At 43.5% G+C, this 26,678-nt stretch overlaps 1 protein-coding gene across 1 annotated transcript in view; it reads left to right on the top strand.

Moving 5' to 3' along the window:
* Window positions 1–24,921, top strand: part of LOC140065297 (phospholipase A2 inhibitor and Ly6/PLAUR domain-containing protein-like) — a 31,624-nt gene extending 6,703 nt beyond the window's left edge. The window contains exons 2-6 of the mRNA XM_072112890.1: window positions 12,690–12,821; window positions 12,974–13,087; window positions 15,812–15,958; window positions 16,750–16,893; window positions 24,634–24,921. Of these exons, the coding sequence (XP_071968991.1) occupies window positions 12,690–12,821; window positions 12,974–13,087; window positions 15,812–15,958; window positions 16,750–16,893; window positions 24,634–24,854 (758 nt within the window). The 3' untranslated portion in view covers window positions 24,855–24,921. The remainder of the gene's footprint in view (window positions 1–12,689; window positions 12,822–12,973; window positions 13,088–15,811; window positions 15,959–16,749; window positions 16,894–24,633) is intronic.
* Window positions 24,922–26,678: the final 1,757 nt, after the last annotated feature.

Raw genomic sequence — 26,678 nt, 5'->3', positions numbered from 1 at the left:
CACTAGTACAGATAATACAGACATTACAGACACTGCAGACACTAGTACAGATAATACAGACATTACATACAGTGCGGACACTAGTACAGACATTACATACACTGCAGATACTAGTACAGATAGTACAGACATTGCATACACTTCAGACACTAGTACAGATAATACAGACATTACATACACTGCAGACACTAGTACAGATAATACAGACATTACATACACTGCAGACACTAGTACAGATAATACAGACATTACATACACTGCAGATACTAGTACAGATAATACAGACACTACATACACTACAGACACTAGAACAGATAATACAGACATTACATACACTGCAGACACTAGTACAGATAATATAGACACTACATACACTGCAGACACTAGTACAGATAATACAGACACTACATACACTGCAGACACTAGTACAGATAATACAGACATTACATACACTGCAGACTCTAGAACAGATAATACAGACATTACATACACTGCAGACACTAGTACAGATAATACAGACATTACATACACTGCAGACATTAGTACAGATAATATAGACACTACATACACTGCAGACACTAGTACAGATAATACAGACATTACATACACTGCAGACACTAGTACAGATAATATAGACACTACATACACTGCAGACACTAGTACAGATAATACAGACACTACATACACTGCAGACACTAGTACAGATAATACAGACACTACATACACTGCAGACACTAGTACAGATAATACAGACATTACATACACTGCAGACACTAGAACAGATAATACAGACATTACATACACTGCAGACACTAGTACAGATAATACAGACATTACATACACTGCAGACACTAGTACAGATAATACAGACATTACATACACTGCAGACACTAGTACAGATAATACAGACATTACGTACACTGCAGACACTAGTACAGATAATACAGACATTACATACACTGCAGACACTAGAACAGATAATACAGACATTACATACACTGCAGACACTAGTACAGATAATACAGACATTACATACACTGCAGACATTAGTACAGATAATATAGACACTACATACACTGCAGACACTAGTACAGATAATACAGACATTACATACACTGCAGACACTAGAACAGATAATACAGACATTACATATACTGCAGACACTAGTACAGATAATACAGACATTACATACACTACAGACACTAGTACAGATAATACAGACATTACATACACTACAGACACTAGTACAGATAATACAGACATTACATACACTACAGACACTAGTACAGATAATACAGACATTGCATACACTGCAGACACTAGTACAGATAATACAGACATTACGTACACTGCAGACACTAGTACAGATAATACAGACATTACGTACACTGCAGACACTAGTACAGATAATACATACACTACATAAACTGCAGACACTAGTACAGATAATACAGACATTACATACACTGCAGACACTAGTACAGATAATACAGACATTACATACACTGCAGACACTAGTACAGATAATACAGACATTACATACACTGCAGACACTAGTACAGATAATACAGACATTCCATACACTGCAGACACTAGTACAGATCATACAGACATTACATACACTGCAGACACTAGTACAGATAATACAGACATTACATACACTGCAGACACTAGTACAGATAATACAGACACTACATACACTGCAGACACTAGTACAGATAATACACACATTACATACACTGCAGACACTAGTACAGATAATACAGACATTACGTACACTACAGACACTAGTACAGATAATACAGACATTACATACACTACAGACACTAGTATAGATAATACAGACATGAGATACTCTACAGACACTAGTACAGATAATACAGACATTACATACACTGCAGACACTAGTACAGATAATACAGACATTACATACACTACAGACACTAGTACAGATAATACAGACACTACATACACTACAGACACTAGTACAGATAATACAGACATTACATACACTACAGACACTAGTACAGATAATACAGACACTACATATACTGCAGACACTAGAACAGATAATACAGACATTTCATACACTGCAGACACTAGTACAGATAATACAGACATTACATACACTGCAGACACTAGTACAGATAATACAGACATTACATACACTGCAGACACTAGTACAGATAATACAGACATTACTTACACTACAGACACTAGTACGGATAATACAGACATTACATACACTGCAGACACTAGTGCAGATACTACAGACACTACATATACTGCAGACACTAGTACAGATAATACAGACATTACATACACTGCAGATACTAGTACAGATAATACAGACACTACATACACTACAGACACTAGTACAGATAATACAGACATTACATACACTGCAGACACTAGTACAGATAATACAGACATTACAGACACTGCAGACACTAGTACAGATAATACAGACATTACAGACACTGCAGACACTAGTACAGATAATACAGACATTACATACACTGCAGACACTAGTACAGATAATACAGACATTACATACACTGCAGACACTAGTACAGATAATACAGACATTACTTACACTACAGACACTAGTACGGATAATACAGACATTACATACACTGCAGACACTAGTGCAGATACTACAGACACTACATATACTGCAGACACTAGTACAGATAATACAGACATTACATACACTGCAGACACTAGTACAGATAATACAGACATTACATACACTGCAGACACTAGAACAGATAATACAGACATTACATACACTGCAGACACTAGTACAGATAATACAGACATTACATACACTGCAGACATTAGTACAGATAATATAGACACTACATACACTGCAGACACTAGTACAGATAATACAGACATTACATACACTGCAGACACTAGTACAGATAATATAGACACTACATACACTGCAGACACTAGTACAGATAATACAGACACTACATACACTGCAGACACTAGTACAGATAATACAGACATTACATACACTGCAGACACTAGAACAGATAATACAGACATTACATACACTGCAGACACTAGTACAGATAATACAGACATTACATACACTGCAGACATTAGTACAGATAATACAGACACTACATACACTGCAGACACTAGTACAGATAATACAGACACTACATACACTGCAGACACTAGTACAGATAATACAGACATTACATACACTGCAGACACCAGAACAGATAATACAGACATTACATACACTGCAGACACTAGTACAGATAATACAGACATTACATACACTGCAGACACTAGTACAGATAATACATACACTACATAAACTGCAGACACTAGTACAGATAATACAGACATTACATACACTGCAGACACTAGTACAGATAATACAGACATTACATACACTGCAGACACTAGTACAGATAATACAGACATTACATACACTGCAGACACTAGTACAGATAATACAGACATTCCATACACTGCAGACACTAGTACAGATCATACAGACATTACATACACTGCAGACACTAGTACAGATAATACAGACATTACATACACTGCAGACACTAGTACAGATAATACAGACACTACATACACTGCAGACACTAGTACAGATAATACACACATTACATACACTGCAGACACTAGTACAGATAATACAGACATTACGTACACTACAGACACTAGTACAGATAATACAGACATTACATACACTGCAGACACTAGTACAGATAATACATACACTACATAAACTGCAGACACTAGTACAGATAATACAGACATTACATACACTACAGACACTAGTACAGATAATACAGACATTACATACACTGCAGACACTAGTACAGATAATACAGACATTACATACACTACAGACACTAGTACAGATAATACAGACACTACATACACTACAGACACTAGTACAGATAATACAGACATTACATACACTACAGACACTAGTACAGATAATACAGACACTACATATACTGCAGACACTAGAACAGATAATACAGACATTTCATACACTGCAGACACTAGTACAGATAATACAGACATTACATACACTGCAGACACTAGTACAGATAATACAGACATTACATACACTGCAGACACTAGTACAGATAATACAGACATTACTTACACTACAGACACTAGTACGGATAATACAGACATTACATACACTGCAGACACTAGTGCAGATACTACAGACACTACATATACTGCAGACACTAGTACAGATAATACAGACATTACATACACTGCAGATACTAGTACAGATAATACAGACACTACATACACTACAGACACTAGTACAGATAATACAGACATTACATACACTGCAGACACTAGTACAGATAATACAGACATTACAGACACTGCAGACACTAGTACAGATAATACAGACATTACAGACACTGCAGACACTAGTACAGATAATACAGACATTACATACACTGCAGACACTAGTACAGATAATACAGACATTACAGACACTGCAGACACTAGTACAGATAATACAGACATTACATACACTGCAGACACTAGTACAGATAATACAGACATTACATACACTGCAGACACTAGTACAGATAATACAGACATTACATACACTACAGACACTAGTACAGATAATACAGACATTGCATACACTGCAGACACTAGTACAGATAATACAGACATTACATATACTGCAGACACCAGAACAGATAATACAGACATTACATACACTGCAGAAACTAGTACAGGTAATACAGACATTACATACACTGCAGACACTAGTACAGATAATACAGACACTACATACACTGCAGACACTAGTACAGATAATACAGACACTACATACACTGCAGACACTAGTACAGATAATACAGACATTACATACACTGCAGACACCAGAACAGATAATACAGACATTACATACACTGCAGACACTAGTACAGATAATACAGACATTACATACACTGCAGAAACTAGTACAGATAATAAAGACACTATAGACACTAGTACAGATATTACAGACACTGCAGACACTAGTACAGATAATACACACACTACATACACTGCAGACACTAGTACAGATAATACAGACATTACAAACAAGATCTGCAGACACTAGTACAGATAATACAGACATTACAGACACTGCAGACACTAGTACAGATAATACAGACATTACATACACTGCAGACACTAGTACAGATAGTACAGACACTACATACACTGCAGACACTAGTACAGATTGTACAGACACTACATACACTGCAGACACTAGTACAGATAATACAGACACTACATACACTGCAGACACTAGTACAGATAATACAGACACTACATACACTGCAGACACTAGTACAGATAATACACACATTACATACACTGCAGACACTAGTACAGATAATACAGACATTACATATACTACAGACACTAGTACAGATATTATAGACATTACATACACTGCAGACACCAGATCAGATAATACAGACATTACATACACTGCAGACACTAGTACAGATAATACAGACATTACATACACTGCAGAAACTAGTACAGATAATAAAGACACTATAGACACTAGTACAGATATTACAGACACTGCAGACACTAGTACAGATAATACACACACTACATACACTGCAGACACTAGTTCAGATAATACAGACATTACAAACAAGATCTGCAGACACTAGTACAAATAATACAGACACTGCAGACACTAGTACAGATAATACAGACATTACATACACTGCAGACACCAGAACAGATAATACAGACATTACATACACTGCAGAAACTAGTTCAGATAATACACACACTGCAGAAACTAGTACAGATAATAAAGACAATATAGACACTAGTACAGATAATACACACACTACATACACTGCAGACACTAGTACAGATAATACACACACTACATACACTGCAGACACTAGTACAGATAATACAGACATTACAAACAAGATCTGCAGACACTAGTACAGATAATACAGACATTACATACACTGCAGACACTAGTACAGATAATACAGACATTACATACACTGCAGACACTAGTACAGATAATACACACACTACATACACTGCAGACACTAGTATAGATAATACAGACATTACATACACTGCAGACACTAGTACAGATAATACAGACACTACATACACTGCAGACACTAGTACAGATAATACAGACATTACATACACTGCAGACACTAGTACAGATAATACAGACATTACAGACACTGCAGACACTAGTACAGATAATACAGACATTACAGACACTGCAGACACTAGTACAGATAATACAGACATTACATACAGTGCGGACACTAGTACAGACATTACATACACTGCAGATACTAGTACAGATAGTACAGACATTGCATACACTTCAGACACTAGTACAGATAATACAGACATTACATACACTGCAGACACTAGTACAGATAATACAGACATTACATACACTGCAGACACTAGTACAGATAATACAGACATTACATACACTGCAGATACTAGTACAGATAATACAGACACTACATACACTACAGACACTAGTACAGATAATACAGACATTAGATACACTGCAGACACTAGTACAGATAATACAGACATTACAGACACTGCAAACACTAGTACAGATAATACAGACATTACATACACTGCAGAAACTAGTACAGATAATACAGACATTACAGACACTGCAGACACTAGTACAGATAATACAGACATTACATACACTGCAGACACTAGTACAGATAATACAGACATTACATACACTACAGACACTAGTACAGATAATACAGACACTACATACACTGCAGACACTAGTACAGATAATACAGACATTACATACACTGCAGACACCAGAACAGATAATACAGACATTACATACACTGCAGAAACTAGTACAGATAATACAGACATTACATACACTGCAGACACTAGTACAGATAATACAGACACTACATACACTTCAGACACTAGTACAGATAATACAGACACTACATACACTGCAGACACTAGTACAGATAATACAGACATTACATACACTGCAGACACCAGAACAGATAATACAGACATTACATACACTGCAAAAACTAGTACAGATAATAGACACTACATACACTGCAGACACTAGTACAGATAATACAGACATTACATACACTGCAGACACTAGTACAGATAATACAGACACTACATACACTGCAGACACTAGTACAGATAATACACACATTACATACACTGCAGACATTAGAACAGATAATACAGACATTACATACACTACAGACACTAGTAAAGATAATATAGACATTACATACACTGCAGACACCAGAACAGATAATACAGACATTACATACACTGCAGAAACTAGTACAGATAATACACACACTGCAGAAACTAGTACAGATAATAAAGACACTATAGACACTAGTACAGATAATACATACACTGCAGACACTAGTACAGATAATACAGACATTACAAACAAGATCTGCAGACACTAGTACAGATAATACAGACACTGCAGACACTAGTACAGATAATACACACACTACATACACTGCAGACACTAGTATAGATAATATAGACATTACATACACTGCAGACACTAGTACAGATAGTACAGACATTGCATACACTTCAGACACTAGTACAAGATAATACAGACATTACATACACTGCAGACACTAGTACAGATAATACAGACATTACATACACTACAGACACTAGTACAGATAATACAGACATTACATACACTGCAGACACTGGTACAGATAATACAGACATTACATATACTGCAGACACTAGTACAGATAATACAGACATTACATACACTGCAGACACTAGTACAGATCATACAGACACTACATACACTGCAGACACTAGTACAGATAATACAGACATTACATACACTGCAGACACCAGAACAGATAATACAGACATTACATACACTGCAGAAACTAGTACAGATAATACACACACTGCAGAAACTAGTACAGATAATAAAGACACTATAGAAACTAGTACAGATAATACAGACACTGCAGACACTAGTAGAGATAATACACACACTACATACACTGCAGACACTAGTACAGATAATACAGACATTATAAACAAGATCTGCAGACACTAGTACAGATAATACAGACACTGCAGACACTAGTACAGATAATACACACACTACATACACTGCAGACACTTGTATAGATAATACAGACATTACATACACTGCAGACACTAGTACAGATAGTACAGACATTACATACACTGCAGACACTAGTACAGATAATACAGACACTACATACACTGCAGACACTAGTACAGATAATACAGACATTATATACACTTCAGACACTAGTACAGATAATACAGACATTACATACACTGCAGACACTAGTACAGATAATACAGACACTACATACACTGCAGACACTAGTACAGATAATACAGACACTGCAGACACTAGTACAGATAATACAGACATTACATACACTGCAGACACTAGAACAGATCATACAGACATTACATACACTGCAGACACTAGTCCAGATAATACAGACACTACATACACTGCAGACACTAGTACAGATAATACAGACACTACATACACTGCAGACACTAGTACAGATAATACAGACATTACATACACTGCAGACACTAGTACAGATAATACAGACATTTTATACACTACAGACACTAGTACAGATAATACAGACACTACATACACTGCAGACACTAGTACAGATAATACAGACATTACATACACTGCAGACACTAGTACAGATAATACAGACATTACATACACAGCAGACACTGGTACAGATAATACAGACATTACATACACTGCAGACACTAGAACAGATCATACAGACACTACATACACTGCAGACACTAGAACAGATAATACAGACACTACATACACTGCAGACACTAGTACAGATAATACAGACATTACATACACTGCAGACACTAGTACAGATAATACAGACATTACATACACTGCAGACTCTAGTACAGATAATACAGACATTACATACCCTGCAGACACTAGAACAGATAATACAGACATTACATACACTGCAGACACTAGTACAGATAATACAGACATTACATACCCTGCAGACACTAGAACAGATAATACAGACATTACATACACTGCAGACACTAGTACAGATAATACAGACATTACATACACTGCAGACACTAGTACAGATAATACAGACATTACATACACTGCAGACACTAGTACAGATAATACAGACATTACATACACTGCAGACTCTAGTACAGATAATACAGACATTACATACACTGCAGACACTAGTACAGATAATACAGACATTACATACCCTGCAGACACTAGAACAGATAATACAGACATTACATACACTGCAGACACTAGTACAGATAATACAGACATTACATACACTGCAGACACTAGTACAGATAATACAGACATTACATACACTGCAGACACTAGTACAGATAATACAGACATTACATACACTACAGACACTAGTACAGATAATACAGACACTACATACACTGCAGACACTAGTACAGATAATACAGACATTACATACCCTGCAGACACTAGAACAGATAATACAGACATTACATACACTGCAGACACTAGTACAGATAATACAGACATTACATACCCTGCAGACACTAGAACAGATAATACAGACATTACATACACTGCAGACACTAGTACAGATAATACAGACATTACATACACTGCAGACACTAGTACAGATAATACAGACATTACATACACTGCAGACACTAGTACAGATAATACAGACATTACATACACTGCAGACTCTAGTACAGATAATACAGACATTACATACACTGCAGACACTAGTACAGATAATACAGACATTACATACCCTGCAGACACTAGAACAGATAATACAGACATTACATACACTGCAGACACTAGTACAGATAATACAGACATTACATACACTGCAGACACTAGTACAGATAATACAGACATTACATACACTGCAGACACTAGTACAGATAATACAGACATTACATACACTACAGACACTAGTACAGATAATACAGACACTACATACACTGCAGACACTAGTACAGATAATACAGACATTACATACACTGCAGACACTAGTACAGATAATACAGACATTACATACACTGCAGACACTAGTACAGATAATACAGACATTACATACACTGCAGACACTAGTACAGATAATACAGACACTACATACAGTGCAGACACTAGTACAGATAATACAGACATTACATACACTGCAGACACTAGTACAGATAATACAGACATTACATACACTGCAGACACTAGTACAGATAATACAGACATTACATACACTGCAGACACTAGTACAGATAATACAGACATTACATACCCTGCAGACACTAGAACAGATAATACAGACATTACATACACTGCAGACACTAGTACAGATAATACAGACATTAGATACACTGCAGACACTAGTACAGATAATACAGACATTACATACACTGCAGACACTAGTACAGATAATACAGACATTACATACACTGCAGACACTAGTACAGATAATACAGACACTACATACACTGCAGACACTAGTACAGATAATACAGACACTACATACACTGCAGACACTAGTACAGATAATACAGACACTACATACACTGCAGACACTAGTACAGATAATACAGACATTACATACACTGCAGACACTACTACAGATAATACAGACACTACATACACTGCAGACACTAGTACAGATAATACAGACATTACATACACTACAGACACTAGTACAGATAATACAGACATTACATACACTGCAGACACTAGTACAGATAATACAGACATTACATACACTGCAGACACTAGTACAGATAATACAGACATTACATACACTGCAGACACTAGTACAGATAATACAGACACTACATACACTGCAGACACTAGTACAGATAATACAGACACTACATACACTGCAGACGCTAGTACAGATAATACAGACATTACATACACTACAGACACTACTACAGATAATACAGACACTACATACACTGCAGACACTAGTACAGATAATACAGACATTACATACACTACAGACACTAGTACAGATAATACAGACATTACATACACTGCAGACACTAGTACAGATAATACAGACATTACATACACTGCAGACACTAGTACAGATAATACAGACATTACATACACTGCAGACACTAGTACAGATAATACAGACATTACATACACTGCAGACACTAGCACAGATAATACAGACATTACATACACTGCAGACACTAGTACAGATAATACAGACATTACATACACTGCAGACACTAGTACAGATAATACAGACATTACATTCACTGCAGACACTAGTACAGATAATACAGACATTACATACAGGAGATAGATAGATAGGAGATAGATAGGAGATAGATAGGAGATAGATGGATAGATGGATAGATAGGAGATAGATAGGAGATAGATGGATAGATAGATAGATAGGAGATAGATAGGAGATAGATAGGAGATAGATGGATAGATGGATAGATAGGAGATAGATAGAAGATAGATAGATAGATAGATAGATAGATAGATAGGAGATAGATAGATAGATAGATAGGAGATAGATAGGAAATAGATAGGAGATAGATAGATGGGTAGATAGATAGGAGATAGATAGGAGATAGATAGATGGATAGATAGATAGGAGATAGATAGGAGATAGATAGATGGATAGATAGATAGGAGATAGATAGATGGATAGATAGGAGATAGATAGATGGATAGATATGAGATAGGAGATAGATAGATGGATAGATATGAGATAGGAGATAGATAGATGGATAGATAGGAGATAGGAGATAGATAGATGGATAGATAGGAGATAGGAGATAGATAGATGGATAGATAGATAGGAGATAGATAGGAGATAGATAGATAGATAGATAGATAGATAGATAGGAGATAGGAGATGGATAGATAGATAGATAGATAGATAGGGGCTGTTCACATTAAATCCCTCCCCCTGCCCCTCCCCTTACCCCTCCCCCCTGTCTCAGGACATGTGTCACTCAGCAGGAGGGAGGTCCCCAGTGATTTCAGTCTCAATATAAGGACAATGACCTCATTGGGAAACCACCAAATACAATAGCAACAGCCAATCACTATCTTTTGCCGAGGTTGACTCCTCCCCCTGTACTCAGGGGGGAGGATCAGGCAGCGTATCGCCCTCTATAGGCACACAGTGATGCGTCAGTGATATACAGTGTAAGGTTCTCCCTATAATGTATGTGAGGAGCGGTGACTGCGGCTGCACCAGGTACAGGACACACAGGACGTCTCTATACACAAAGCTGTGATATTACTATTATCATTAAAACATAAAATCATTTCCAATTATTTGATTTTTATATTAAACCCCCCCCCCCCATAAAAATACTATTAGTCTGTGGAATATTCCGGAATGGGGAATGATTGGCTGTTCCCAGCACAATGTCAGATTTATAAAATCTCTTTACAAAAAGTCGCAAAAACAGAGACATTTTAGGTGCAAAAAATATGCAAAATAGAAAAACCTAAGATGCATCCGCCCCGGTGTCCCTCGTCACATCACTTTTCCGCTTTGTATTATCCGGATTTTCCTCTGTCTCCGCAGTTTCCCTCCTCCACTCCCGCGGCTGCGCCACAGAAAACTTTTGTAAGAAAGAAGAAATGAGACTTTTCCCTTTTGATTTGGATAAAGTCGCCGCATGTACAATAGTGAGCCACGAGCAGCCTCTGCCTGCAGGTGAGTGACCTCAGGGGGGCGCTAGAGGGACGCTGGGATATGGGGGACATGCACTGTGCTCTATCCCTTCCATAGCCCCTCCCCCATCGCGGCTCTGCACCAATAGAACGTGTCGTAGCACAGTTTTTGGATAACAGTTTTCTGTTCCGCAGGTCATTTTCTCTGGTGTCCCGTTTGCTTTGGGAAGGAGTTGGACGTCTCCAGTTTTCTGCTGTGCGCCGCTGATGAGGACGTCTGCCTGTTTGAGGCTACGCGCACCCTGTATGGTAAAGCACTGCTCCTCCTGCTCTATAACAAGAGCGTTCGGGTCTTCCGGGGATTCATGAAGGTCCTGCGCCCAATGTCCACCAGGTGTCGCTGCTGCGCCGACGTCCGCCGAGGTGCCCCGGAGTTCATCGCCTTCATGTGAGTATGGCCCGTGCGACCAATTTCTTTTTTTAAATGCGGCGGTTTTTCCGAATACGACGTTTTTTTTTATTCGGCCACGCCCCCCTCGATTTCCGTCACGTGCATGCCGGCGCCGATGCACCACAATCCGATCGCGTGCGCCAAAATCCCGGGGCAATTCAGGGAAAATCGGTGCAAATCGGAAATATTCGGGTAACACGTCGGGAAAACGCGAATCGGGCCCTTAGTAAATGACCCCCACTGTGTTTGCACCCAAACAGCTAATGCTGAGTCCCCGGTAAGAGAGGAGGGCGGCCCCCCCTCCCTCCATAGAGAATAGCGGGACACGCCGAAAGATAAAGCATGCTCTATCTATTTGCGGTGTGCGGCCCGGATTTGCCCGTATCTGCGCCGTGCCGCCATTGCCGTCTATGGGGACGTACATGTGCATACAGTGACCTGTGCCGCACAGCAGCTCAGAGCAGTAAGTCCTGTGCGCTTCTCTCATAATCAATTGCAGCAGCGTCTTAAAGACCTCTAGCATTGATCAGAGTATAGTATGGAGCTGGTGGGCCCGAGACACATGGAGGGGGGCACTTTGGATTTGCAATCAAAAATTTTTTCTTCAGGCATATTAATAAAATCCCTGGCACCCAGGCGTCTCTTTCAGCTGTAAACCCTAGGCACGGAGTCTGCTGTGCCTATAACATGCTGCCTGCAGATAGGACACTGTGTACAATCCGCTCAGCTCCTCCTGCTCTATAACATGCTACCTGCAGATAGGACACTATGTACAATCTACATAGCTCCTCCTGCTCTATAACATGCTGCCTGCAGATAGGACACTATGTACAATCTACATAGCTCCTCCTGCTCTATAACATGCTGCCTGCAGATAGGACACTATGTACAATCTACTCAGCTCCTCCTGCTCTATAACATGCTGCCTGCAGATAGGACACTATGTACAATGTGCTCAGCTCCTCCTGCTATATAACATGCTGCCTGCAGATAGGACACTGTGTACAATCTGCTCAGCTCCTCCTGCTCTATAACATGCTGCCTGCAGATAGGACACTATGTACAATCCGCTCAGCTCCTCCTGCTCTATAACATGCTGCCTGCTGCCTGCAGATAGGACACTATGCACAATCTTCTGAGCTCATCCCGCTCTATAACATGCTGCCTGCTGATAGGACACTATGCACAATCTGCTCAGCTCCTCCTGCTCTATAACATGCTGCATGCAGATAGGACACTATGCACAATCTGCTCAGCTCCTCCTGCTCTATGACATGCTGCCTGCAGATAGGACACTATGTACAATCTTCTCAGCTCCTCCTGCTCTATAACATGCTGCCTGCAGATAGGACACTATGTACAATATTCTCAGCTCCTCCTGCTCTATGACATGCTGCCTGCAGATAGGACACTATGTACAATATGCTCAGCTCCTCCTGCTGTATAACATGCTGCCTGCAGATAGGACACTATGTACAATCTGCTCAGCTCCTCCTGCTCTATTGCATGCTGCCTGCAGATAGGACACTATGTACAATCTGCTCAGCTCCTCCTGCTCTATAACATACTGCCTGCAGATAGGACATGATGTACAATCTGCTCAGCTCCTCCTGCTCTATAACATGCTGCCTGCAGATAGGACACTATGTACAATCTGCTCAGCTCCTCCTGCTCTATAACATGCTGCCTGCAGATAGGACACTATGTACAATCTGCTCAGCTCCTCCTGCTCTATAACATGCTGCCTGCAGATAGGACACTATGTACAATCTGCTCAGCTCCTCCTGCTCTATAACATACTGCCTGCAGATAGGACATGATGTACAATCTGCTCAGCTCCTCCTGCTCTATAACATGCTGCCTGCAGATAGGACACTATGTACAATCTGCTCAGCTCCTCCTGCTCTATAACATGCTGCCTGCAGATAGGACACTATGTACACACTGCTCAGCTCCTCCTGCTCTATAACATACTGCCTGCAGATAGGACACTATGTACAATCTGCTCAGCTCCTCCTGCTCTATAACACACTGGGGCAGATTTACTGACCTGGTCCATTCGCGATCCAGCGGCGCGTTCTCTGCGCTGGATTCGGGTCCGACCCGGATTCATTAAGTTAGTTCCTCCGCCGTCCACCAGGTGGCGCTGCTGCGCTGAAAAGCATCGGAATGCACTGGAGTTCACCAAGCCGGGCTGAGTGAAGGTAAGTGCAAGCTCCGCGGCAGATTTTTTTTTTTTAAATGCGGTGGTTTTTCCGAATCCGTCGGGTTTTCGTTCGGCCACGCCCCCCGATTTCCATCGCGCGCATGCCGGCGCCGATGCACCACAATCCGATCGCGTGCGCCAAAATCCCGGGGCAATTCAGGGGAAATCAGCGCAAATCGGAAATATTCGGGTAACATGTCGGGAAAACGCGAATCGGGCCCTTAGTAAATGACCCCCACTGTCTGCAGATGGGACACTATGTACAATCTGCTCAGCTCCGCCTGCTCTATAACATGCTTCTCTCCAGTGTTCTATAGCACTAGATAAGATGGACATTTGTGCCGGTGATTATTTTTAGTTTTGATTATTTTGTTAGATGGAGAAGAGCAAGTGCAATATTTCCGGAGGTGCGGGATGTCACATGAGTGCAGCAGGAGAGGCTCCATCAGCAGCAGCAAGAAGACCATGTCCATCAACACCACCTGCTGCCACCAGAGCCAGTGTCACTGTCCAGAGCCTGAGTGTGAGGAGCCGGCTCTAGCAGTAGGAGGGGATAGGAGCCCAGGGCCGGGACCCAAATATCAGGGGTACAGGCAGGACCACCAGTCCCAGAACTTATTATCAATCATCTGATTAGGAAAGTCCCTCAATACCTCGGAGGGGTCTCAAAGGTTTTATCTTCTGATGTTCTAAATGTTTGAAGAGCCAAACCAGGAAGATCAGAGGGAGATCCAGGAGGTGACCAGTGGCCAAGGAGCTGGATTTGGGTTCTTAGAGAGTCAGGTCCATTCTGACGTTGGTCAATATAGAGACGGGCTGTAACTCAGTGGTGGTCGGGCAGGAGTTCTGGAGGAAGCCTAGAATATTGAAGGATTCTCACTCCTTGATGTATTATTAGGATGAAGTCATCTCAAAAATTGTGGGTTTGGGTCCCTTTAGCCAGGACCATTGGGTTCAGCCAATACTAAACAGTCCATTCTGTCCTGGATCTGAAAGGATCACATGGCCCCATATGGCTGCAGGTCCCTCCATAAACTGGCTGTATCCTCATCATGTATCTACTATTACCCCCCAACAGAATAATCCTACAACCGAGGATTAAATCTCCCCAAGGAACCAAAAAAGTGATTTTTTTTGATTATTTAACCATTTTAATTACTTTCCCCAAAACTAGTATGAAAAAAAAAAACCTAAAAAGAAACATATCTGGTGTCTGCATGTATGAAAATGCAAAATCAATCAAAATATACAAAGTATATACAAAGTAGCAAAGGAATCGCTACTGACTGCGCTCCCTCATTGTCATCCTCTCAGTGCCAGCGCTCAGTGACCAGAGGAACGGTCTCATCTGTCCCGACTGTCACGTCTCCGGATCTCATCTGTGCTTAAGGAAAAGTATCAAGCGCTGCAGCGGGGATGAAGATACCTGCATCCAATACACCAGATCCATGAAGCAAGGTGACCGGGCTAGTCTTCATATACACATCTCACCCTTATAACCCAGAGGAGACGACTCTGTTCTCACCAAAAATAAAGCCCCATAATATAAGAAAACTAGAGCCAAACACACTGCGCTCCCGAATATTATAGCTACACATATTGTGCCCTTAATTATAATTGACTCATACACTATTCCCTGAATATAAATGCTTCATACACTGTGCTCTCAAATATAATAGTCTCACACACTGTGCTCCAAAATATAATAATCTCACACACCGTGCTCTCGAATATAATAGTCTCACACACTGTGCTCCAAAATATAATAATTTCACACACCGTGCTCTCAAATATAATAGTCTCACACACTGTGCTCTCAAATATAATAGTCTCACACACTGTGCTCTCGAATATAATAGTCTCACACACTGTGCTCTCGAATATAATAGTCTCACACACTGTGCTCTCAAATATAATAGTGTCACACACTGTGCTCTCGAATATAATAGTCTCACACACTGTGCTCTCGAATATAATAGTCTCACACACTGTGCTCTCGAATATAATAGTCTCACACACTGTGCTCTCAAATATAATAGTCTCACACACTGTGCTCTCGAATATAATAGTCTCACACACTGTGCTCTCGAATATAATAGTCTCACACACTGTGCTCTCAAATATAATAGTCTCACACACTGTGCTCTCGAATATAATAGTCTCACACACTGTGCTCTCAAATATAATAGTGTCACACACTGTGCTCTCAAATATAATAGTCTCACACACTGTGCTCTCAAATATAATAGTGTCACACACTGTGCTCTCGAATATAATAGTCTCACACACTGTGCTCTCAAATATAATAGTGTCACACACCGTGCTCTTGAATATAATAGTCTCACACACTGTGCTCTCAAATATAATAGTGTCACACACTGTGCTCTCAAATATAATAGTCTCACACACTGTGCTCTCAAATATAATAGTCTCACACACTGTGCTCTCAAATATAATAGTCTCACACACTGTGCTCTCAAATATAATAGTCTCACACACTGTGCTCTCAAATATAATAGTCTCACACACTGTGCTCTCGAATATAATAGTCTCACACACCGTGCTCTCGAATATAATAGTCTCACACACCGTGCTCTCGAATATAATAGTCTCACACACCGTGCTCTCGAATATAATAGTCTCACACACTGTGCTCTCAAATATAATAGTCTCACACACTGTGCTCTCGAATATAATAGTCTCACACACTGTGCTCTCGAATATAATAGTCTCACACACTGTGCTCTCAAATATAATAGTCTCACACACTGTGCTCTCAAATATAATAGTCTCACACACTGTGCTCTCAAATATAATAGTCTCACACACTGTGCTCTCAAATATAATAGTCTCACACACTGTGCTCTCAAATATAATAGTCTCACACACTGTGCTCTCAAATATAATAGTCTCACACACGGTGCTCTCGAATATAATAGTCTCACACACTGTGCTCTCGAATATAATAGTGTCACACACTGTGCTCTCGAATATAATAGTCTCACACACTGTGCTCTCGAATATAATAGTCTCACACACTGTGCTCTCGAATATAATAGTCTCACACACTGTGCTCTCGAATATAATAGTCTCACACACTGTACTCCAAAATATAATAATCTCACACACCATGCTCCCGAATTTAATAGCTCTACATCATGTGCATCCATGACTATAATAGGTGAACACGCTGTAAATAAAATATAATGATACACCATATACACACCTACATACAGCATATACACACAGTACTACATGGGTAGACGGCAGGAGTAGAGACGAGATTCCCAGTCCTGCCGTTCTGCCTCCCCTTCCCCCAATATTTCTTATGTGAGCTTCTGGCTCAGCTGTGTAGTGGGGAAGATGTTATATACATATTATGCTGTAAAAAGTGCAGTATAATATTTATATAAAGGGGCACATCCTACATTATTAAGTGTGGCATGTCAGGTCCTAGGCCCCCTGTCACTGCGGGCCCTATAACAACTGCTATGGCTGCTACCCCTGTAGTTATGCTGAATATAAAAGTTTCAGAAACTGCCCCTCAACATCGCAGTCTCACACATCGGGGCAGATTTACTTATCCAGTCCTGTGCGATCCCCAATCCGGAAAGTCCGGAATGCACATCTGCCACGATTCATGAAGATCCTGCCCCCGATATCCTGCATGTGTCGCTTCCCTGCTCAGGTCCCTGGAGTTCACCTTCTTCTTCCTGGTGCATGTAGGTGCATTGTCCGTGTATAATGCGCTGTGCGGGGAGTCACTAAGATCCTGCACCCGATATCCTGCATGTGTCGCTCCCCGCTCAGGTCCCTGGAGTTCACCTTCTTCTTCCTGGTGCGTGTAGGTGCATTGTCCGTGTATAATGCCCTGTGCGGGGAGTCACTAAGATCCTGCACCCGATATCCTGCATGTGTCACTTCCCCGCTCAGGTCCCTGGAGTTCACCTTCTTCTTCCTGGTGCATGTAAGTGCATTGTCCGTGTATAATGCGCTGTGCGAGGAGTCACTAAGATCCTGCACCCGATATCCTGCATGTGTCGCTCCCCGCTCAGGTCCCCGGAGTTCACCTTCTTCCTGGTGCATGTAAGTGCATTGTCCGTGTATAATGCTCTGTGCGGGGAGTCACTAAGATCCTGCGCCCGATATCCTGCATGTGTCGCTTCCCCGCTCAGGTCCCTGGAGTTCACCTTCTTCTTCCTGGTGCATGTAAGTGCATTGTCCGTGTATAATGCGCTGTGCGGGGAGTCACTAAGATCCTGCCCCCGATATCCTGCATGTGTCTCTTCCCCGCTCAGGTCCCCGGAGTTCACCTTCTTCTTCCTGGTGCATGTAAGTGCATTGTCCGTGTATAATGCGCTGTGCGGGGAGTCACTAAGATCCTGCGCCCGATATCCTGCAAGTGTCACTTCCCCGCTCAGGTCCCCGGAGTTCACCTTCTTCTTCCTGGTGCATGTAAGTGCATTGTCCGTGTATAATGTGCTGTGCGGGGAGTCACTAAGATCCTGTGTCCGATATCCTGCATGTGTCGCTTCCCCGCTCAGGTCCCCGGAGTTCACCTTCTTTTTCCTGGTGCATGTAAGTGCATTGTCCGTGTATAATGCGCTGTGCGGGGAGTCACTAAGATCCTGCACCCGATATCCTGCATGTGTCGCTCCCCGCTCAGGTCCCCGGAGTTCACCTTCTTCCTGGTGCATGTAAGTGCATTGTCCGTGTATAATGCTCTGTGCGGGGAGTCACTAAGATCCTGCGCCCGATATCCTGCATGTGTCGCTTCCCCGCTCAGGTCCCTGGAGTTCACCTTCTTCTTCCTGGTGCATGTAAGTGCATTGTCCGTGTATAATGCGCTGTGCGGGGAGTCACTAAGATCCTGCCTCGATATCCTGCATGTGTCTCTTCCCCGCTCAGGTCCCCGGAGTTCACCTTCTTCTTCCTGGTGCATGTAAGTGCATTGTCCGTGTATAATGCGCTGTGCGGGGAGTCACTAAGATCCTGCGCCCGATATCCTGCAAGTGTCACTTCCCCGCTCAGGTCCCCGGAGTTCACCTTCTTCTTCCTGGTGCATGTAAGTGCATTGTCCGTGTATAATGTGCTGTGCGGGGAGTCACTAAGATCCTGTGTCCGATATCCTGCATGTGTCGCTTCCCCGCTCAGGTCCCCGGAGTTCACCTTCTTTTTCCTGGTGCATGTAAGTGCATTGTCCGTGTATAATGCGCTGTGCGGGGAGTCACTAAGATCCTGCACCCGATATCCTGCATGTGTCGCTTCCCCGCTCAGGTCCCCGGAGTTCACCTTCTTTTTCCTGGTGCATGTAAGTGCATTGTCCGTGTATAATGCGCTGTGCGGGGAGTCACTAAGATCGTGCGCCCGATATCCTGCATGTGTCTCTTCCCCGCTCAGGTCCCCGGAGTTCACCTTCTTCTTCCTGGTGCATGTAAGTGCATTGTCCGTGTATAATGCGCTGTGCAGGGAGTCACTAAGATCGTGCGCCCGATATCCTGCATGTGTCACTTCCCCGCTCAGGTCCCCGGAGTTCACCTTCTTCTTCCTGGTGCATGTAAGTGCATTGTCCGTGTATAATGCGCTGTGCGGGGAGTCACTAAGATCCTGCACCCGATATCCTGCAAGTGTCACTTCCCCGCTCAGGTCCCCGGAGTTCACCTTCTTCTTCCTGGTGCATGTAAGTGCATTGTCCGTGTATAATGCGCTGTGCGGGGAGTCACTAAGATCCTGCGCCCGATATCCTGCAAGTGTCTCTTCCCTGCTCAGGTCCCCGGAGTTCACCTTCTTCTTCCTGGTGCATGTAAGTGCATTGTGCGTGTATAATGCGCTGTGCGGGGAGTCACTAAGATCCTGCACCCGATATCCTGCATGTGTCACTTCCCCGCTCAGGTCCCCGGAGTTCACCTTCTTCTTCCTGGTGCATGTAAGTGCATTGTGCGTGTATAATGCGCTGTGCGGGGAGTCACTAAGATCCTGCACCCGATATCCTGCATGTGTCACTTCCCTGCTCAGGTCCCCGGAGTTCACCTTCTTCTTCTTGGTGCATGTAAGTGCATTGTCCGTGTATAATGCGCTGTGCGGGGAGTCACTAAGATCCTGCGCCCGATATCCTGCATGTGTCACTTCCCCGCTCAGGTCCCCGGAGTTCACCTTCTTCTTCCTGGTGCATGTAAGTGCATTGTCCGTGTATAATGCGCTGTGCGGGGAGTCACTAAGATCCTGCACCCGATATCCTGCATGTGTCGCTTCCCCGCTCAGGTCCCCGGAGTTCACCTTCTTTTTCCTGGTGCATGTAAGTGCATTGTCCGTGTATAATGCGCTGTGCGGGGAGTCACTAAGATCCTGCGCCCGATATCCTGCATGTGTCGTTTCCCCGCTCAGGTCCCCGGAGTTCACCTTCTTCTTCCTGGTGCATGTAAGTGCATTGTCCGTGTATAATGCGCTGTGCGGAGAGTCACTAAGATCCTGTGCCCGATATCCTGCATGTGTCGCTTACCTGCTCAGGTCCCTGGAGTTCACGTTCTTCTTCCTGGTGCATGTAAGTGCATTGTCCGTGTATAATGCGCTGTGCGGGGAGTCACTAAGATCCTGCGCCCGATATCCTGCATGTGTCGTTTCCCCGCTCAGGTCCCCGGAGTTCACCTTCTTCTTCCTGGTGCATGTAAGTGCATTGTCCGTGTATAATGCGCTGTGCGGAGAGTCACTAAGATCCTGTGCCCGATATCCTGCATGTGTCTCTTCCCCGCTCAGGTCCCCGGAGTTCACCTTCTTTTTCCTGGTGCATGTAAGTGCATTGTCCGTGTATAATGCGCTGTGCGGGGAGTCACTAAGATCCTGCACCCGATATCCTGCATGTGTCGTTTCCCCGCTCAGGTCCCCGGAGTTCACCTTCTTCTTCCTGGTGCATGTAAGTGCATTGTCCGTGTATAATGCGCTGTGCGGGGAGTCACTAAGATCCTGCACCCGATATCCTGCAAGTGTCACTTCCCCGCTCAGGTCCCCGGAGTTCACCTTCTTTTTCCTGGTGCATGTAAGTGCATTGTCCGTGTATAATGCGCTGTGCGGGGAGTCACTAAGATCCTGCACCCGATATCCTGCATGTGTCGTTTCCCCGCTCAGGTCCCCGGAGTTCACCTTCTTCTTCCTGGTGCATGTAAGTGCATTGTCCGTGTATAATGCGCTGTGCGGAGAGTCACTAAGATCCTGTGCCCGATATCCTGCATGTGTCACTTCCCCGCTCAGGTCCCCGGAGTTATCCTTCTTTTTCCTGGTGCATGTAAGTGCATTGTCCGTGTATAATGCGCTGTGCGGGGAGTCACTAAGATCCTGCACCCGATATCCTGCAAGTGTCACTTCCCCGCTCAGGTCCCCGGAGTTCACCTTCTTCTTCCTGGTGCATGTAAGTGCATTGTCCGTGTATAATGCGCTGTGCGGGGAGTCACTAAGATCCTGCCCCCGATATCCTGCAAGTGTCTCTTCCCTGCTCAGGTCCCCGGAGTTCACCTTCTTCTTCCTGGTGCATGTAAGTGCATTGTGCGTGTATAATGCGCTGTGCGGGGAGTCACTAAGATCCTGCACCCGATATCCTGCATGTGTCACTTCCCCGCTCAGGTCCCCGGAGTTCACCTTCTTCTTCCTGGTGCATGTAAGAGCATTGTCCGTGTATAATGCGCTGTGCGGGGAGTCACTAAGATCCTGTGTCCGATATCCTGCATGTGTCGCTTCCCCGCTCAGGTCCCCGGAGTTCACCTTCTTTTTCCTGGTGCATGTAAGTGCATTGTCCGTGTATAATGCGCTGTGCGGGGAGTCACTAAGATCGTGCGCCCGATATCCTGCATGTGTCGTTTCCCCGCTCAGGTCCCCGGAGTTCACCTTCTTCTTCCTGGTGCATGTAAGTGCATTGTCCGTGTATAATGCGCTGTGCGGAGAGTCACTAAGATCCTGCGCCCGATATCCTGCATGTGTCGCTTCCCCGCTCATGTCCCCGGAGTTCACCTTCTTCTTCCTGGTGCATGTAAGTGCATTGTCTGTGTATAATGATCTGTGCGGGGAGTCACTAAGATCGTGCACCCGATATCCTGCATGTGTCACTTCCCCGCTCAGGTCCCCGGAGTTCACCTTCTTCTTCCTGGTGCATGTAAGTGCATTGTCCGTGTATAATGCGCTGTGCGGGGAGTCACTAAGATCCTGCACCCGATATCCTGAATGTGTCACTTCCCCGCTCAGGTCCCCGGAGTTCACCTTCTTCTTCCTGGTGCATGTAAGTGCATTGTCCGTGTATAATGCGCTGTGCGGGGAGTCACTAAGATCCTGCACCCGATATCCTGCATGTGTCACTTCCCCGCTCAGGTCCCCGGAGTTCACCTTCTTCTTCCTGGTGCATGTAAGTGCATTGTCCGTGTATAATGCGCTGTGCGGGGAGTCACTAAGATCCTGCACCCGATATCCTGCATGTGTCACTTCCCCGCTCAGGTCCCCGGAGTTCACCTTCTTCTTCCTGGTGCATGTAAGTGCTTGGATTGCAACACAAATTTAAATGTTAAATCCCGTGCTTAGTCCAAATCCGTCCGATCATCCCACGGCCCGCCCCCTGAATTGCGTGCAAGCAGCGCAGCTGCACCAAAATCCGATGGCGTGCGACACAATCCCAGTCTTAGGTACATAAAGAACAAAGAAAAAGAGGATGTGTACAGGTAATCAAGTAATTTTATTAAGCAACAAAAAATAGAATGTTAAAAAAAATTAAAAACACAATCGTGGTAACAATAACCACTGTGTATGGACGAGTGAACATGATAGAAAAAGCCAATATAAAATGTGTGCTCCATGGACACAAGCAAGGTAACAGGTATAAAAGTTGAATAGACCTTGTAAGAGTATAAATGGTGAGTATTATATAGGGACATACATTAGAGGTGACCCCACACACTGTCAGTAACACTTATGGATGGATACAACACATAGGCAAGAAAACTTTGCTATAAAGCGTCGTACATAAAAGATGTCACCAGTGATCGTCCGGCACAGAGAAAACCGCCCCCCGCGTATCGCCCAACTCGTAGGCTTCATCACATCCTGAAAAGTGACCCCATTACATAATGGGATGCAACCTGCACACAGCAAGAAAACGCATGCGCCGTGCGCCAGTCTTTACGTGTCTGCGCTAATATTGTGGATTTTTGTGGCTTTTTACAGACTTTTCCGTCATGAAGGAAGTCCTCTACGGCTGTGCGAGTAGAAGTTTCTGCAACGCTGGGCCCTCCAGGGTGCTGCCAATGGGGGGCTATGGACAACACATCACCACCGAGGTCATATGCAACGGAGGAAGACACCTCACAATACCCAGCAGCCTCTGCTTCATCCCAGCGCTCCTCATCGTGATCTGTCTCCAGCTCTCTCCACTAAAAAACTTCTAATGTCATGTAGACTCCACATGAGGAACAGACATGGTCACCTCTGCCGTAATAAAATCTCATATCTGCACCCCGACATTTCATGTCCATCGGGACACCCCTTCCTGTCCCCTTGTGCTCCTTCACTCATTGCTACATTACTTGTGGAGAGGGTCTCGTCCAATGCTCAATGACTCTGGGCCTGGGACCCCTCTCTTGTGTTCCTGTCATTTGATGTATGGGATTTAAGCTTCTGACTTTGTCCTTTTAGCAGGGCCCCCCTTGTTTATTGTAACCCCAACTTTCTATATCCCATCTTCCTCATACAGCTTCATGGTAGTTTCAGGTATGGACCGCACCAAAATCCCCCAACCATTGTCCACACCAGATTTCCCTAAACATGAATGCGTTGTCCACACCAGACTCTTCCAACCATGAATTCATTGGGGCAGATTTACTTACCCGGTCCGTTCGCGATCCAGCGGCGCGTTCTCTGCGGTGGATTCGGGTCCGGCCGGGATTCACTAAGGCAGTTCCTCCGACGTCCACCAGGTGGCGCTGCTGCGCTAAAGTTCCCCGGAGGCGCGCTGGAATGCCCTGAAATTCACCGGCCTATACCTGGTGAAGGTAAGTGTAATTTTCGCGACACATTTTTTGTCTTAAATGCGTCGGTTTTTCCGAATCCGTCGGGTTTTCGTTCGGCCACGCCCCCCGATTTCCGCCGCGTGCATGCCAGCGCCGATGCGCCACAATCCGATCGCGTGCGCCAAAATCCTGGGGCAATTCAGGGAAAATCGGCGCAAATCGGAAATATTCGGGTAACACGTTGGGAAAACGCGAATCGGGCCCTTAGTAAATGACCCCCATTGTCTACACCAGACGCCCCCGGCCATGACTTCAAGGACCGCACCAGACTCCCCAACAATGACTTCATGGACTGCAACGGACTTCTCCAAATATGAATTCATGGACTGGACCAGACTCCCCCAACCATGAATTTATTGTCCACACCAGACGCCTCAACAATGAATTCATGGACCACACCAGATGCCCAAAACCATGAATTCATGTTCAACACCAGACTCCCCCAAACATGAATTCATGGACCGCACTTGACACCCTCAATTATGCTGTGGGACAGCAAAGGCTACTTTAGCTAAGAGAAGTCTTTTCTCCCACAGCCAGGACTGTTTTGTATCTGGGGACCAACTGCACACCAGATTTTTTTTTCAGGGACTGGGCCGGGTAACCCTCTTAAGATTGTCTCTGGAAAACCATTTGTGTGCCTCGAAAATAGTCGATATCTAACCCCAACCCATATAATGTCCTATTTCCTGCAGTCCTTGATCTAAAACGCACCATTTCATGATGTTGCCCCCTTTTTCTATAGCAACCCCCACACACCTATAATGTCCCCAGCAGTGCTCCCCCCAAGCAATGTCCACAGCAGTTCTCTCCTCAATAAAACGTCCAGGAGTGCTCCCCATTAATTAAACGCCCCCAGCAGTTCTCCCCCCAAGGGAAAAGTGTCGCTGGACAAGAGCTTACCTGCACCCAGCAACGGATCGTGAACTCCGGCGGACCCCGACGGACTTCAGCGCAGCTGCGACACCTGGTGGACGTCAAGAGGAACTGCCTTAATAAATTGCCGGAAGACCCGAATCCACCGCAGAGAACGCGCCGCTGGATCGCGAAAGGTAAGTAAATCTGCCCCATTGTGTTCCACTGCTCGGTCTGTTGAAGGCGTCCGGGCTAGAACACGCCCAAGTAGCCTCTGCCGATAATTTGCATATATCTAAGATAAAGTTTTAATCATGTTTGGCAATACACAGGGATTACACAGAGATA

This window comes from Engystomops pustulosus, chromosome 6 (genome assembly GCF_040894005.1).
Source record: "Engystomops pustulosus chromosome 6, aEngPut4.maternal, whole genome shotgun sequence".
Lineage (NCBI taxonomy): Eukaryota > Metazoa > Chordata > Amphibia > Anura > Leptodactylidae > Engystomops > Engystomops pustulosus.
The sequence above is the reverse complement of the archived record's forward strand: the minus strand, read 5'-3'. Positions and strand labels throughout refer to the sequence as shown.